Below are 18,376 nucleotides of genomic sequence, written 5' to 3' on the forward strand. Positions count from 1 at the left end.
TAATAAGAGAAAAATAAACAAGCTTTCTGTTTCAAAAACTGATACTGATGCTGCAGGAGGTGGGTTAGTGACTGACTTCCTTAATAGGATTAGTAAATGTTCTTAAGTCTAAATATTTGTGAATGAAGGTCAAAAATTCTTGGTACATGATGCACCAGCATTTCCAAAAGTCACAAGTTTTGCCAAAACAAAAGTTTAGGGCGGTCTAAGTGGCTGAATTTCTCCCTCAATATAAATGAATGCCTGAACTGGAGGGCTCTGGGAGACAGGAGCTCCACAGCTGCATTCTTAGGTTAGCTCAGCCAGCCCTGGGAATATTTAGTCTTTCTCTCCGGCTTGGGTAAGCTCCTCTTACTTATCTGACTTTGTAATAAGAAGCTTTCCATGCACATTAAAGGGAAACTACTCATAGTTTATGTATAAAAGAAATGTCTTTTCCTGAAATATATTAAAATTAAAGAGTGTTGTATTTATTCATATATTCATACATTTTATACTGAATCCATTACTCTATTTTTTAATAAATAGAAATATTATATAGCAAACAATTTTTTTGCTGAAAGAAATATTAGATAAGTTTGACCTTAACTGTTTATTTAAACAAACCTTTGGTAAGTCTGGGAACAGGCTGAGGTAAGGAGAAGATTTTGAGGGTTTGGGGTAGTAGCTAGCAGTTATTAGTTACTGATTTTGATGTGTCAGTTCCTGATATTGTTCAGTTCTTTTGTAACAGACTCTTCACATGTATTCTTCGCAGGATCTTGTATGATTTTCCATGACTTTCAATCTGTGTGAATGTCTGCAGTTTCATATTAGCATTGATAATATTGATATTGCTTTTTACTGCTTACTAGATTTTATGATTTTAGAGGCCAGAGAGATAGCATGGAGGTGAGGCTTTTGCATTGCATGCAGAAGGACGGTGGTTCTAATCCCGGCATCTCATCTGGTCCCCTGAGCCTGCTGGGGGCGATTTCTGAGTGTAGAGCCAGTAGTAATCCCTGAGTGCTGCCGGGTGTGACTCAAAAAAAACAAAACAAAAAATAAATAAATAAATAAATAAATTTTTTGGTTTTACTTATTTTGAAAAATAGAAATTTATTTTCTTTGCTTCTAATTAAACAGTGGAACAGTTTCATGAGTCAGCAAGGAAGCACAATCACTTGAGGCCCACATGGCCCAAAAGTCAGAAGTCTGTGCAGTGTTCCATGTCCATAGTGACCCCACTTCACATGTGTATTCATAATAGAGGTCTTTTTTTATGATTCTTTCTTCTGGATTGCTGAGCATGCATAGATCATAGTTGTCAAGATTTACCTTACATTTTGTATGATTTATTTTCCATAGAGTCCTTGACAAGTCTTTCCAACTATATATCTCAAGAAGTATCATCTGCAGTCTGGTAGGAACGACACATTTGGATGTCAGCAAGCCAACTTGAATAAACTACATAGGTCATTACCAATATTTGTTCCAAATGGATAACCTAAAAATGATATTTCAGATATTGGCAATTATGACAAGTTGCATACTTATAATATTCACAGCAGATGATTTTAGTAAGTACTGTGTTTTTACTGAATTATAAAATTGTTTAAATTAAATGATTTCAAGATTATGTACTGTTTTAATCTGTCTACTTCCAGTTTGGAAAATTCACATACATTCAAATGTTAATGTGCAATTAAAAAAAATTTTTTATTGTGGTCAAAGTGAATTACAAATCTTTCACAGTAATATTTAAGACACATAGTGACAATGGGTGTGGGGCTTTTCCACCACCAGTGTTGTCCTCCCCCTACCCCTGTTCCCAGCATGCATCCCATATCTCCCTCCTTTACCCCTCTCCCCTTTAATGATAGTGTAACTGTTCCCCATTTGTGCAGCTTATTGTAGATTGGGTATCCTGTTGTCGTTGACTTTGGATTTAGTGTTCAAGTCTGATCATTTTTTATTTCCACCAAATGATCATATGACTGTCTGGTCTTGGTACCATCCATTTTTCCCCCTCAAATTCTGAGGCTGATCAAGGTGATTCCAGTAATGTGGTTCTGTTGGATCTAATGTGCTTTTTGTAAGATGAGACCGTCTCCCAACTTCCTCCTTCTTAAAACTTCTTCCTTTGATAGGTAAAAACCCACTGAATAGTACCACCCCCCTCTGTCTCTCTCAACCTCTCTCCTAATATTGGAATTGATTTTAATAAAGAAGAAAGAGTTCTGGCCTTTGACAGAAGCAGACAGCAGGAGGCAAAGGCCATGATGCCATAAATATCCTTTCCTGACTATATTATTTCTTTGCCACTACCTACTTCTTCAGACCCAGCTACATTAGGTTTAGAAATAAGTAAATATTACTGTGAAAAATTTATTTACTTTTGGTCACAATAAAATTAGTTTTTTAAAGGAAATACGATGTCTGGGTGATCTCACAACTCATGGATATTTTGCATTCAAATACATCAAAATGTCTGATGATGCCTCTACATGGGTAATTATAGTCGTTTCTTTGGCTGATAGCATACTCTTACTCTATACTTGTATAGATAAGTCATGGTTGTTTTACTGCTGGAGCAGTGTAGGATATTGTACTCCAAATTAATTTATCAATAGTGATCCCAATTAGAATTGGCATAGATCTTTGTGGGACCTTAGAGATATCTCAGAGGTTGGAGGGCACATATTTGCATATGTAAAGAGTCAACTTATACCCAGACACCTCATGACTTCTCAGGCAATGTTGTGTTTTTCTGTAGAGACCTGATGCAGACCAGTTAGACATTGGAGGCTCTCTAAGCATTTCTTATGAAGCTTTCTCTTTTCTCCCCCAAAAGATTAATGTCTGTTGCTTATTCTTCTCCGTGAAAGCATCATGTTGCATGACAAGTTTCTGAATATAATGCCACAACTTCATATTATCATTTCATATTTATTTTTATAAATATTTATGTACATATTTATGTTTTTAATTTTTTTTCTTTTTTTCAGCTACATCACACCAGGGCCTGGAAAAGGAGGCTTTAATTGTGCTGTGTTCTAGAAGCTCAGGTGTCTATCCTGTGGAATGGTATGATACAAAAAACAATATAATTAATAGCATACAGAAGAAAAGCCGTGTATTTGCTTCAGGAAAATACCTCAAGTTTCTCCCAGCTGAAGTTTCTGATACTGGAACCTATACTTGCATTGTCAAAAGGTATTCAAGTAGCCATTGAAACCTGTGTGCCTACTTCCTTTTATTTAATAGTTTATAGTCTGAGGTGCTTTCATTTATTTTCTGGACTTTTCTGAAGCAGATAGATTTATAGAGTAATTAGTACAAGAGTGCTTCCAGAAATACCATCTATTAGGGATGTAGTTGATGATAAACTATTTGGATACAAATGTAGCTACTAATTTATAGACTGATTATGGAAAACACAGACATGTGCACGTGTGTGTATATGCGCATACACACATACACAGACACGCCAAAAACAGAGCTTGCTAATAACAGAGCGAAGTGAGTAAACTCACTCAGTTTGGGCTGGAAGTCAAAGCAAACTGGAACTAAAAAAGTAACTTAGGACATCAAGAAGGCCTTTGAAAAGTGCCCAAAGCCAATATCTTAAAATGGACAGGGAAGCTACAGTGTCCATGAGATCTCAAGCCTATAAATGACTTACTCCCTAGACAAATTGTTGAGTGTTTTTATTTTTGCCATATTTGGTCTATGAAGAGGGTCATTGACCTTTTAAATGGCAGGAGGTGTATACTTAGATGCCAAGGTTCTAGGGTCAGGTAATTTTCAGTTTTATATTTATGCTGTCATTAGTTAGTTGTGTGAAGCAAAGAAGTTATTTCTTTAACCCTCAATTTTGTAATATGCAAAATATAGTTACTAAACTAATTTCAAAGCATTGTTGTGTAAAGAAAATAACATTACCACTAGATGTGATACATAGAAGACTCCATAAATATGATTTATTTTTTTATCAGGTTCCTGTCATTGCAACAGATATAGTATCTTAAAAAAACGTTATTTTTGGGATGTCAGAAGAATTACGTTAAAATCTCAAAGGTAGCAAAAGTATTTAAAGATAGAAATTACAGACCATTTTTTGAATCAGGAAAAGATAGATATATATTATTTAGGAATAAAAGCAATATTAATAGCCCAATAGTGTTCTTTTATAATGTTTAGTAACTTTTAATGTTTGTCTTATTTGGTAGCCCTACCTCTAATAAGACTGGTAATGTAAATGTGACCATATATGAAAAACAACCAGGTTGCAATATTCCAATGCAGCTAATATATGCTGAAACAAGTGGATCAGAACAAGACTCCAGAATATATTGTCCTACAACATCAAAATTCAATTGGATTGAACCCATTGAGTGGTTTAAGGTAAAAGAAATGTCCTGAGATGTTGATATAAATTACAAGATTAACATAGATTTCAAGAAAAGAATTCCTTAAAGTAAAGTGGTACTTTTTATTTCAGAATTGTAAACCTCTTCAAGGACCAAGGTACAAATCACATATTAATCAGTTGATTATTATGGATGCAACTAGTAATGACACAGGTGACTACACATGTAAATTTAAGCACAATGAAAATGGAGTAAATTACAATGTATCGGCAACAACAGCATTCAAATATGAAGGTAAGTTACTAGATTTAATAGGATTTAATAGAAAAAAATATTTAGGAAAGATACATGGGCAAAACTGTCCTCTTCTAGCCAATTATCCTGCAATTCATCCTCCTCTCTTATGCTTTCTCCTAATCTTATCTTACACATTCTCTACTGTTCTGCTAAGATATTTTCAAAATGCACTATCAAGATTTAAGATTTCAGAAGAAACTAAATCTATAAAGCCAAAACCAGGTCTGTTCTAAATATTTCAAAGATAACACGATCTGAATGCTGATTAACTTCTTTTTTTTTTTTGGTACATTCCTGTCAGTAATCTATAACAATTCCATGAATACATATTCCCTTCAATTATGCTTTTAAATTTAGTAGTCATTTATCTAATTTCATGATTTTCTTCATCTTTTTCTTTTTCTTTTTTTTTTTTTAGTTTTCTATTTTTTTTCATCTTTTTTATGATATCTTTATTTAAGCACCATAATTACAAACATTTTTGGGTTGGGTTTCAGTTATAAAAAGGAACACACTCCTTCACCAGTACAACCTTCACACAGGCCAGGAGTGGGCAAGGAGGGAGATGGGAGCATTGTTGATTAACTTTTTTTGACAGGTGGGGTTGAGATGGTAAAGACAATGGAGATCAACATTAAGTTTTTATTTTCCAATTTATTGTCTGGGATTCTGTGCATAAAAATATTGCTAGTACAACTAAATAAGTTAGAAATTTAGTGAGAAGCTTTAGAAAAGGATTCAGAGACTTGGGATTTGGTTCAAAAAGATGGAGCACATATCTTGCATGCATAAAGCCTAAAATTTAACCACAGAACAACATGTCCCTCTTACCCAAGAAGTCTTGTTTGATTAACTTCAGTCTTCCTTCACCCTTAGGCATTTCAGGGATAGCTTTTCTTTTCACTGTCCTCTACCCCAAAAATAAAAGGATTCATATATATTGGAGAATTATTTTCAGTTCTTGCTTTCAATGCTTTGGACATCATCAATGACCTCAAGTACTTGACTGGAGATTGTTTATTTAATTTCAAAATATACTAACTACTGTATGCCACAGAATATTAAGTATCTCAACTCTGGAATTAAGAAAAAAGTCCTCTGAGTATAAATTGATCTGTAGACTCAGATAAAGGAGCAACTGGATATTTGAAAGATTTCTTAGGGCAAAGTGATATTAGAGAAAAATTAGTTTTGAGATTTGAGTTTTACAGTTGCTCCACACATAAGATGAACCACACATATGGAAGATATGAGCAGAACTCTATGTATATCCTTGTATGTGTGTTTTGCAAGGAATAAGTCTGTCTTACTTCACACATATAAAGTATGTGTTTACTACTAAGCCACATCCTTGTGATCTGAATGTGCATAACTTTTATATGTTTTCTGAAATATTCTTTCATGTAGTCATGGAATTGTGGCTTTCTAACAATGGATGGGTAGTACAATTAATGATATTTGGATCATTTTTTCTCTTAGTGATATCAAAGAGAAGAACAAATGGTACAGCATATCACAGGTAGCAACAAAAATACTATTTGAATAAATGTTTTTATTTGTGTGAGTATACTTTTGCAATTGTTCTCTGTCAGGAAAATGTAAAAAATCTTGCTGTAAAATAAGACAGACATATTTAAATTTCAAGCTTTATAATCATCCCATACTTTCTTAACACTTATATTTTCTTTTATTTTAAGAAAAACGTGGCTTTATTTCGAGTCCAATGATTTTGGCCCCTGCACAAAATGAAATAAAGGAAGTGGAAATTGGTAAGAAAGTTTGAAGACTGCTGTAAGCATTACTCAGAAAATTTTTCCATATGTTTCCTGGTCTGAATTGCCCAATATAGTTCAAACAATCCAGATTATGAAACATGAAGATTAAATAAGAAATTCTCAGGTGTGCAAACAGCTACCCTTGATCTCTTCTATTCTATGGGCCTGGAGTGGGCAACACTGACATATGTAGTACATAACTCATAGATGTGCTTTTCCATATACTTCCTCTTCATTTTCACTACCATATAGAAGGTAAGTACAGTTCCTACTTTACTCTATTTTGTGTGTAAATGTGTGTGTATGTGTGAAACAAAGCAGGTTTTATTGAATGAATCCTCCTTAGAAAGACTGAGGGGAGGCTGGTCCGATGGCAGTGGTTTATCAGAACTTATTAATGTCAGTATCACAAAAGTTGGTATATAACCCCCCGCCCCCACTGCTCAATTTGACTGACTTAAAAAAAAAAAAGAAAGAAAGAAAGACCGAGGGGAGAAAAAGGAACACATGTTCAAGACAGAGCACAGACTTCTACAAGTGGAGAACTCACAAGCAAAGAATAGAGATACATGTTCAAAGGAGAGCACTGAAGAGCCTGACTTGCTTACAGAGCAAGCCATATTACTTGCTCTTAAAGTTATATTACACTTGACATCATATTACTCTTGACGATACTTAAAAACAGTGGTAATTTCAAAATCATGGATAAACAATGATTGGAAAAAATAAAAATAATACTTTCAGACCCCATTTATCTGTCTTTCCCATTCCCACAGTAAAAGTAGAATGCAATTAAATATTTTTAGTATTTAACTTTATGTCTTCACCGTATGTCCCTACCATACTGAAAGCCTATGACTGTTAACACTGATCTGCACTATGTCCACATTCTTCCTTGTCTCCCTTTGTTCCTCCTTCTTTTCATCTCTCATCACTATGCTCAAATATCACTTCTTTAGAAATTCTCCATTCTGGGGCTGAAGCAGGGGCACAAGTGGTAGGGTGTTTGCCTTGCATGAGCTAATCTATTAGAATGAACCACTATTCAATCCCTTGTTGTCCCATACGTTCCCCCAAGCAGGAGCCATTACTGAGCGCATAGTCAGGAGTAACCCCTGAGTATCACCTGGGGTGGCACAACCCCTCTCCCAAAAGCAAGAAATAAATTCTCCCTTCTTCTGTCCCTGCCAGAGAACATGTTCAGTTAATCAATCTGAGTCAAGACATACCCTTTATTCTAGTGTAGGTGACAGTTCTGCTTTTGCTATGATTTCTTCCTTGATATTCGTAGTCAATCATTCATGAAAATGCATTCATTGATTTTTTTAATTTGTTTTGTTTTTGTTTTGGGCCACATCAGGCGGCTCTCAGGGCTTATTTCTGGCTGTAAGCTCAGAAATCACTCCTGGGAGGCTCTAGGGTCCATATGGGATGCCAGGAACTGAACACAAATCCATCCCTGGTTGGCCACTTGCAAGGCAAATGCCCTGCTGCTGTGATATAGCTCCAACCCCCGATCATTTTTCTTTTTTATTGTACCTGTTTTACTTCCCAAGAAAGACTGAGCTCCTTACTCCTCATGTGGTTACTTGATAACACAGCACCTAACAAGAACAGAAGATCAACAAGGAATGTCCAAAATGCTTGCTACAAGTCATCACATTTTTCAGTTTTTAGAGAAGGAATTCTTGAATTAAAGAACTTGTGTGTTATGCAAACATTCTTGTGATATAAAGCACTGGAATCCTAGCCTAATAAGGTCAAAAAACAGTTTAATCTACAAAGGTAGCTTCTAGAGGGATGAAGATAATTATGAAGAGAAAGTTGTGGTTTAGACCATTTGAAGTTCCAGTTCTATTTTGAGAAACTGATCTTTCACAGATAATTAAGGGAGATCTTATAAAGGAAGAGTCATGCATCTTTGATTCTTGTCTTGCTTCAGATGGTATAGGGAGAGAGAAATTGACATTCAATCTTTACAGTTATAAGATAATAGGGAAGAGTAGGGGGAAATGAGGGCCAGAATGATTAATGGGCTAGCAAACTACCAAGGGGAGAAATTGAAATCAATTCGTGGCACATACTAGCTGTTCACCAATATTTTTTTCTCAAATTAGTTGAATACTCTATGAAGTATTTATTGATGGCTATCTTCTTACTTAGGAGGGAAAATACTACTAAACTGCACTGCTTGCTTTGGGAAAAGCATTCAATCCATTGCTCTTGTGGAGTGGCATGTGAACTCAAAAACTATTAAGAAGTTCAGTGAAGCCAGGTTTCAAGAAGAACCAGGGAAATATGAAGGGTATTTTTATATTAAAGTCCAACTATCTTTTCACAATTTTCAATTGCAAAGTAAGCTTGAAAGTAACATCTTGCCTTTTGTTTTCAGCAATAATATGGCTTGTCTAAGTAAACGTTTAACAATAGTTGATGTTAAAGAAGAGGATTTATTGCTGAAGTATGACTGCTTTGCTTTAAATACTTATGGAATGAAAACACACACCATAGGATTGAAGAAGAAACAAAGTAAGGATTGTTGAGGATTTGATTGCATGATTTTGCTGTGTCCCTGTCAACTATTACCTGAAATCATTTTCTTAGAGAACTGTGTATTAGAGAATGGTCCAGGAGGGATCCATTGGGACCATAAAAATGAGCTAGCTTAAAAAATTTGCTTCTGTTCTTAGAAACTGATCTTTAACAGTACCTCCTTCTTAATATTTTGGTTATCTGCCTGATACACTACTGCTCAACTCCCTTTTGTACCTACCTGCTCTCCCCCACTAAATTCTGCTTCAGTATCCAACTGCTTCCTTGATCACGTTTCTGCTTTATTAGCTCACTGGTCTCACTGCACTTAAAAGTAAACTGGAACTATGTTATTTTGATGCCCTTTGACCATCTGGCCACATTCTAAACAGGTTTTTCATAACATCTTTTTGCAAAAGAACACAACTTTTGTTGGTGAAGGTAGTAAAGTAGACAAAGAAGTGATATATTCGTTCCTTTTCTGTAGGAAAGGCATCTTAGATGCTATATTGTAATATGGGAAGTCTATTAAGTTGGCTCAGTCAACATTTTTTGATTAAATTAATAAATTAAAACAAAAATCTTTGGGGCTAGGAAAAATACTTTGGTTAATTTCTGTTTTTCTAGCCTAGTTATAAAAATAAATTATATTTATGATTGTTGAGTAACTTTTCTCATGTTGGAATGGCAAAATTATTTTTAGTGTTTCAAATAGACTTTCCTGAAATAACTAAAGTTTGAATGACTTCATTATAATCTGATCAAATTAAAGTATAAGTGTAGCAATAGATGAAAATAGTACTCCTAAACAGATTATTTGCAGACTTCATATACTCTTTTGTCATATAACTTTCTCTTTCATAAACAATTGGAGGACACAGGCAAGGAAGAGTGACCTGCTAAAAACTATATATATATATATATATATATAAAAGCTATATATCACAAAGAATTCAAAACAGCAATGAAGATATTGTGCCTTTCACTACTACCATACCCAAACAATGTTAAAGGACTTAGTTAAAACACAATTCTCTCCATAGAGACAGGCTTTCTCCTAGCTCTACATGGTATGTTGCCACACTAAGCAATATCTCCAAATAGTTTAACTTCTGTCTCCTTCCTGACCACCTGCTACTCTCCCAAGTTGCTTATATTGGCAGGTAAAGAAATCTGCTTGTAAGAAGAAGCACTTAGAAGTACAGAAGGTATATGTAGTATAAAAATAAGATACTTTTACCTTTGTCTCTTCATGTAAAACTATGTAAAAATAATCTGAGGAGCTTTTCAAATAGCTAATGGGAAAGTTACACTTTCCTATTTATAGACCAAGATAGAGGACTACCCATATGAATCTAGAAAAAAGACCCAGAGGCATTACATGATGAAAAATTGAAATATTAAAGGGTTAAGAGCAAGTAGACCACAAATAAGGTGATGCTTAGAACTTTTGTGTCTTTTAATTCTAATTTTATCACAAAATTGCTTGTTTTCTAAAATGATCAATACAATGCTATCAATGATTTTAAATGAAATTGTATCTTGTGGATCATCAGTAATCCAGATACTATAATTGTCACCCAGTACTGGTAGACTGTAATGGAATTGTTATATTAGGGCAATATCTATGGTCAAAGGCATGGTGATTTTCTGAGGAACGAAGAGCCCACACTCCACACCCAGTCCTACCATTGCATCCCTCAAACAATGCTTTACTTGTGTTGTCATTTTGTGAATTATATTTGGTTACCTGTGTGTTGAAATTGTTCTCATATTGTATGTACTTGATGAATTTGTTTCTTCCTGCTTTTTGTATTTTCTACCTTTTACCAATTTTTCTTCAACTCAACAACGGGTGTATTATTTCATCAACTGTCCATTAAAAATATTGCTTTCACTACTAAATTATCATATGAAGTCATTTATTTCTAATATAAAATAAAATAAATTACAGCACTTCCTTGAGGTTTTGGAATTGACATCTATACTAAAACCATAGCTAAAAATTTATGTTACCCTTGTGTTATCACTATTGCTAAATACACACTTTCATATGTACAAGAACTTATGTAATTATTTCCCATTAAACTTACTGCTCATTTTCTCAATATTCCATAAGGAAAACACCATTACAATAATTTAATTTTATTGATGAAGAAGGTAGAGCAAAGAGAGATTGAGTAATTGCCACGTACTCTATTCCTAAAAGCAGAATTCAGCAGTTTTTTCTGGTTTCCCTTACAAAATGTACATAATATTAAGCAATCACTTACAAATACATCAAATACATCCATGCATTTGTTTGTAAGATCCTTAACACTTAAAAAGTTCCTGAGCTTCAACCTCCTTTAATATCTTAAACTTTCCTTCAGAGAAAAGTGACTAGCTACATTCTTTGACACTTCACATCAATCCCAGAAATACAGAATCTCAGCATATGTATCAACTAGAATTTTAGAAACAGTGACCAAGGTATGTAATACTATTAACATGTTTTACTTTGGGAGAAATTCTCATTTAAATTTGTTACAATTCAAACAAGAAGCTCTTCTGTTTGAATTCAAATCATGGTTTTTTTCTATGCTCACTTTGAGTCTCATCTCCTTAGTAACTCTAAATTTCATCCTACAGGGAACTTGGGTCTAATAATTACTAGAGTAATTTGGGAACTCTGCGGTAGTGATTTGCTATCAAATCTAGGAGATAATGAATGGGAATGTATTTTTTTTTATGACTGAAACAACTACAAAAGTATTTGTAACAAATAAAAATAGTAATAAAAATAATTAAAAAACTAAGATAGTGTTTTTACACTCTAGATGAAAATAAAATCTCACTAGAGGTTCTTTTCACAATCATCTCTAATTCAAGCTATTCATAAGTGAATAGCTAACAATATAAAGAGTAAGGTTAAAAACCAAACATTGAGCAAAATTCTTAGGTTCAGTTGGAATGGATCTGCATAAGTGTTTGATGAGGGCGATCATCTTGCATATGTATAACATAAAACTAAGTATAGGAACGTCCAGTGATGTCTAAATAATATTCACTCAAAGAGAAGAAGGATCTGTATAGGACATTGAATGCAGTAACTTGACTTCTCCATTAAACAAACCCTCAAGACTGGTGTTTCTTTTATTTTCTATCTGATTTTCTATATCATCAAAGTCAGATATTACAAGTCTTCAGTATCTGTTGATTTTATTTTCATGATGTTCCCTATTCCCTATTCTCGAGCCATCACCAGTTTCTCTTTATTATGCAAATTAGAACACTGCTTGATTTTCACACCAAGTACTGCAGAAATTTCCCTTCCTATTCTGAATACCCTCTGTCTCTCCAAAAAAACAAATCTTATATTCCATCATGTTTATCTTGCTTGAAAACTACTTATTTTTTTTAAAATTAATACCCAACTCAGCACCCTTCCATGGCTCCCATAGCCCTCCTGGTAAGGGAAAGTGCCTTTTTATTTAGCTTGAGTTTCAAGTCTTGTCAGAATCTAGATGTGAGGCATATTTCTAACTATGCCATTCACTAAATTTGAAAAGCATGATCCCATCTGTACTTTCACTACAGCAGCAGTGCTTATTATTTGCAGCTATTTCCAACCCCTTCCTTCATGAATTTTCTATAGAAAATCTTCATTGCTCACTCCAGCACAGACCAAAAGAACATCTGCCAATAAATTATACTTTTACAAAGCTTTGGTTTAATTTAATTTACATGTGCCTTTATGTTTATATGTCTTTTACATGTGTCTTTTGTTTTTTTGTTTTTGATTTTGGGCCACACCTGGTGACGCGCAGGGGTTACTCTTGGGTATGTGCTTAGAAATAGCTCCTGGCTTGGGGAACCATATGGGACGCCAGGGGATTGAACGGTGGTCCATCCTAGGCTAGCACGGGCAAGGCAGGCGCCTCATCCCTTGTGCCACCACTCTGGCCCCTACATACGTCTTTATGTCTTTTAAAACTCTAGACTCACCTCAAATATCAACCTGATGCCTTGAAGAAATTAATATCCACTTACTGATTCTTTTAAAGTAGTCATGGAAATTCCAAGTAGACATCTCTTACTGACTCTGTTGTAATTCTTATTAATTACGAGCAATTATGTAATTCTCTGTTTGTTTAATTCTTTTTATTGTTAGTAATAATAATAATAATAATAATAATCATTTCTCTCCTATTTTTGAATAGTTGATCGTAAAAGCACCTATTACATGATTACAGGATTTATTATATTATTAATGCTAATCAATATTTTGATGATAATGCTCAAAGTGTTTTGGATTGAGGCTATTCTGCTCTGGAGAGACATCATTAGACCTTACAAAACTAGAAATGGTAAGTGGCAAGTTTCAAGTTTTTCCTTAAAAGTAATGATAACATAGTTGTTATTTTTGTTGTTGTAAATTTTATAAAATAGCAAATTATGATATTAATTATTTCTCTCTAAAAATACATTTTAAATAGTCAATACTTCCCAGAGACACTATTTGGAGACTGGTATTCTCTGTGAAATCTCTGTATTTAATTGTTGTCAGCGTGAGAAATATGTACATTTTATATTTAATTCATGCTCTTCACACAGGATGTGACATCTTCAAAGATACACTAGTTAGGAAATGGAAGCAGATGTTATAATAGTTACCTTGGGCATGTCTGAGACATGAGTGCTGTGATGTGACTTATTCTGTCCTTCTTAAGGGTTTGAACAAGTATAAGCTGCCATAGTATTTATTTATGCACATCACAGGTTAAAATGTATATTCACTAATAGAAATATTTAAAATGTATTTAAAATAAAATACAAGGTTCTCTGTATTGTAGTCAAGTTATCATCTGAAGAAATCTACTCAACACTGGGGAAATTTGCTCTTTATAAAATTCATCCTCTATATGTGATACATTTAAAATAAGTTATTAAAATTTATAATTTAAATACACCATTTAATTTTCTCATAGTTGTTTATTGATTACTTGTTCGATATTTTCCTGTTGCGGGTCTCTCTAGAAGTGCTTGGAAGGCCCAGGAGACTTTTTTAGCCATTGTCAGTCAACCAGGCTGGTATTTTAATGCAAGGGCAAAGAATGCAAGCTGTTCAGGTCCTGCAGTGCTAGCACTTAACTGGACCATCTTAACAATGCTGAGGGCATCCAAGGCCACACCAGAGGGGCACACAGAGATATTAGGGGGTCATATGATGCTAGAGATCCAATTAAGTTAATTACATATATGACAAAAACCTTAGAAACTATCTTGAGGCTGGAGAGATAGCATAGCGGTAGGGTGTTTGTTTTGCACCTGGCTGACTCAGGACTGACCTGGGTTTGATTCCTGGCATTCCATTTGGTCCCTCAACCCTGTCACGAACAATTTTTGAGGACAGAGCCAGGAAAAACTCTGAGCGCTGCTGGGTGTGCTCCCCCCCCCCAAGATACTATTTTTCTAATCCTAGTCATCTCTTAATAACTTTGCTACTAGATTCAGATCACTTTTTTTTTTGGCTAATCTTGATCAGAAAGTAAATACATTCAGAGATCATTTTCCTTTATGACTTATTGATCCTACTGGTTCTAAGATTAATTTCAACAACTCAAATTATTCCCAAATAGGAATATTGTTCCTAGGAAACCATTAATAACTGAATCTGTTTCAAGACCACAAAGGTTTAAACATTCAAGGAAATTGGAACTATACAGTAAAACTAAGAGCATCTTTAAGGTTCATCTATTCCATATGTGGATGGAAAAACAAATGTATTTTAACAGAAATCTTGTTAACCTCTCTCCAAAATAAACTTATTTGTATACTTAAGTAAACATAGAAGAAATAGTTCATCTGAAATATGAATACCATTCTCATTTAGAGGCAGATATAAATTAATAGCACAAATAATTTAGGGATAATTGTTTTATTTGTGGAAACTTGACTCCTTTACAAAAATCAAACTTCCTTGCCACTACTAGCATTAGCATTCTCACTTCTCATAGGGAAAACCCATTTACTAAATACAACAGTAGCCTTATTTATGTCTGTTACATAATATCATAGATTATTAAAAAATTTAAATAATTTTCAAAATACTTTTGTTTTCTATTATTTGGTCTGATAAAATTTAAAAAAGATAACCTTGGTATTAAAACTGTGATTTCCTGGAGCCAAAGTGATCGTACAGCAGTTTTTTATGCAGCTAGCCTAAACTCAATTCCCAGAATTCATATGGCTCCCTGACTACTACAACTACTACTACTACTACTACTACTACTACTACTACTACTACTACTACTACTACTACTACTACTACTACTACAGTAGTAATCTGTCTGATTCCCCAGACAAAAGAAACCAGACAAAAACCTGTGAGGTCATCACCCCTTAAAGATACAGTAACATTGTGAAGAACATCTACTAAAGGCTAAAGAAGAATTTTTAGAACCCAGTAATAAACTTTACTTCTTGTTTTAATTTTCAGATGGAAAACTCTATGATGCTTATGTTATCTATCCGCGGGATTACAAGAGTAGTCCAAAAGGGACCAATACTGTGGAATACTTTGTTCATCAGATTCTACCAGATGTCCTTGAAAATCAATGTGGCTATAACTTATGTATATATGGGCGAGATATACTACCTGGAGAAGGTAAAACCATGAACAACATCAGGGACAGGACTTCTGAGATAGGTGGTATCATCTAATGTGGAATTGTGGTTATTGTCCCAGGTTTAAGATCACAGCCTTGAATATTTATCCTGAGTAGAGGGACACTTATTCTTTATTTCTTCAGCCCTCAATAATCACATTGATGAGAAGATATTAAACCCTGTAGGGAGTCTGTCTTCCATGTAACACAGACTTGGTTTGATACCTGGCTTAAAATATAATCCCCTGGGCACTGTCAGTAATGACCCCTGAGCACAGAGCCAGGCATAATTTTTGGACACCACTGGTTATGGTACCCAAACAGTCACTTTTATTAAGGATTTTCTCAATAGTGTGAGTAATGAGACTGGATGTATTTAGAGGACGTTAGTCCTATTTGATTTCCCATATCATCTTCTAGAATAGCTCTGAAAATTTGGGAGAGAGAACTTAGAAGTTGAAAAACTCTGCTCTCATTGCAATAGCTATTTGCTTAAGTATTTTGTTTTCTTTTTCTTTTTATCTTTCTTTCTTTTTTTTTTTTTGCTTAAGTATTTTAAAAGACTCACAGATGTTCTCAAATTGTTGAAACTTTAATACATAGTACTTAAAAATATGTTGAATTTTTCTTTGGCTTTTTCTATTTCTGGCCAAGTTTATGATTGACCAAAGTAGTGAATTTCTTGCCACGTGCATTAACTTCTCTTCTATCATTCAAATCCATTCTTTGAGATTATTGACCTGGGTGGTTGGTCATTGTGGATACATCATAGGAGGGCTAGGGGAGAAGCTGAAGGCAGATCACCATCTCAGACTGTTGGTACCAGAGTTTGGATGTTTTGTCAGAGCTTTTGTTATTTGTCCTACACCAAACACTATATTCCTTTTGTTCTGCTATTGCTGCTCTCCCCACAATAAGATGATGGTAATGGATGTCCTAGTAAATGTTCTTCACATCTCACATTGATTTTCTTGTCACACAGTTTATAATATGCCACTTCATATGTTTCTTATGAGTGCTAGGTTTGACACCAAACCTGGCACTATTTCACTATCATTTTCTTATTCAGATTACGTGTATTGAAAGATTTTCAGCTACTGCTATCTGGGAAGAGCTTGAATTGTTTTCTTCATGGTTTTATTTCCTTAGTCATGTTACTACTTCTTTTACAGTAAAAACTGCATGTTTAACTGTTTCAGGATTACCTAGAAGCTAACTGAAATCTTCATAGAGGATCCACTACAGGCACTCTCCCTAAATTAGAGAGTCTGATCTTTCTTGGTCCTCTTTTAGTCTGAGTCAAATCAATTCTGAAAATAAAGAGCATTTAAGGTTGGAGTGTATCAACAGGCTTCTCTAGAGACTTTAATAAATTCAAACAAAGAATTTACCAATTTAGTAAGTATAAAAAAAACTTCCCAAATTGGGATTCTTAAATAAGAGCTAATATCCCGTTTAGAATGCATAAGATGGGACCAGGAATAGTGAGTGCATAGCGGTAGTAGGCATGCTTTGGAAATGAGTCCTGGGCTCATTGTCTAACACCACAGGAAGAATAAATTTAAAAAATACACAGAGGCCGTTGACCTAAAATAATGGATCATCATTAATGAAGCTGAATTTTTTTTCTCCAGCTAAATATTTCTGCCTTCCTAGTTAAAAAAAAAAATACACTTGGTTAGAACTGATTTAACCTGGGATCTTGCCCCTGGTACTCTTAGCCAGGGGGATAAAATGAATCCAAGGGATCCCTATCCAAGTGCATTGTCCAACTTTCTGAAGCAACCAATTGTCCAATGTCAGAATCTCACATCAGAATATAGCATTAGTAATTTTTTGTTTTTGTTTTTGTTTTTTGTTTTTGGGCCATACCCGGTAATGCTCAGGAGTTACTCCTGGCTATGCACTCAGAAGTCACTCCTGACTTGGGGGACCATATGGGACATCGGGGGATTGAACCACGGTCCGTCCTACGCTAGTGCTGGCAAGGCAGACACCTTACCTCTAGCGCCACCGCGCCAGCCCCATTAGTAATTTTTTTAAGTTTAAAATCATTATGCTAAAATCATGAGATTTTAAAATACCACATCATGGGGCTGAGAAATAGCACAGCTGTAGGGCATTTGCCTTGCACTCTTCCAATCCAGGATGGACCTTGGTTTGATCCCCAGAGTCCCTTATGGTCCCCTAGCCAGGAGCGATTTCTGAGCCCATAATCAGGAGTAACCCCTGAGCGTCACATGATTGGCCCAAAAAGCAAGCAAGCAAGCAAACAAACAAACAAAAAAAAACCAACCTAAAATAAAATTTTACAGTATTATTTAATATTCCATATCTATTATCTAAAAATGTCACAATGATTAATTCATTAATTAATGAAATATTATTCATGTTTTTATTACCAGATATAGCTACAGCAGTAGAAATCAATATAAGAAAAAGCAGGAGTCATATTTTTATTCTGACCCCTCAAATACTACATAATGAGGAGTTTGCATATGAACAGGAGATTGCTCTGCATTGTGCCCTCATCCAGAATGAAGCCAAGGTCATTCTTATTGAAATGGAGTCTCTAAGTAAGCAAGTTCAACTGCAGTTTGGGCAACTTCAGGATTCACTCCAGCACCTTATAAAAATGCAAGGAACCATCAAGTGGAAGGAAGCTTGCATTACTAACAAAAGCCCACTGAACTCTAAATTCTGGAAGCATGTGAGGTATTGCATGCCTTTGCCAAGCAAACTTCCAACAAAAACTTCTAGTATAGTCTGA

At 34.7% G+C, this 18,376-nt stretch overlaps 1 protein-coding gene across 1 annotated transcript; it reads left to right on the plus strand.

Annotated features, from left to right (window-relative positions):
* Positions 1–1,492: 1,492 nt before the first annotated feature.
* On the plus strand, positions 1,493–18,376 carry IL1RL1 (interleukin 1 receptor like 1). Its single transcript, XM_049784627.1, has 10 exons — positions 1,493–1,559; positions 2,988–3,195; positions 4,212–4,386; positions 4,484–4,646; positions 6,347–6,418; positions 8,588–8,729; positions 8,817–8,953; positions 13,159–13,305; positions 15,438–15,605; positions 18,012–18,376. Exons 1-10 carry the CDS (start codon positions 1,493–1,495, stop codon positions 18,374–18,376), a joined length of 1,644 nt encoding a protein of 547 aa, XP_049640584.1.

Source organism: Suncus etruscus, chromosome 12 (genome assembly GCF_024139225.1).
Source record: "Suncus etruscus isolate mSunEtr1 chromosome 12, mSunEtr1.pri.cur, whole genome shotgun sequence".
Lineage (NCBI taxonomy): Eukaryota > Metazoa > Chordata > Mammalia > Eulipotyphla > Soricidae > Suncus > Suncus etruscus.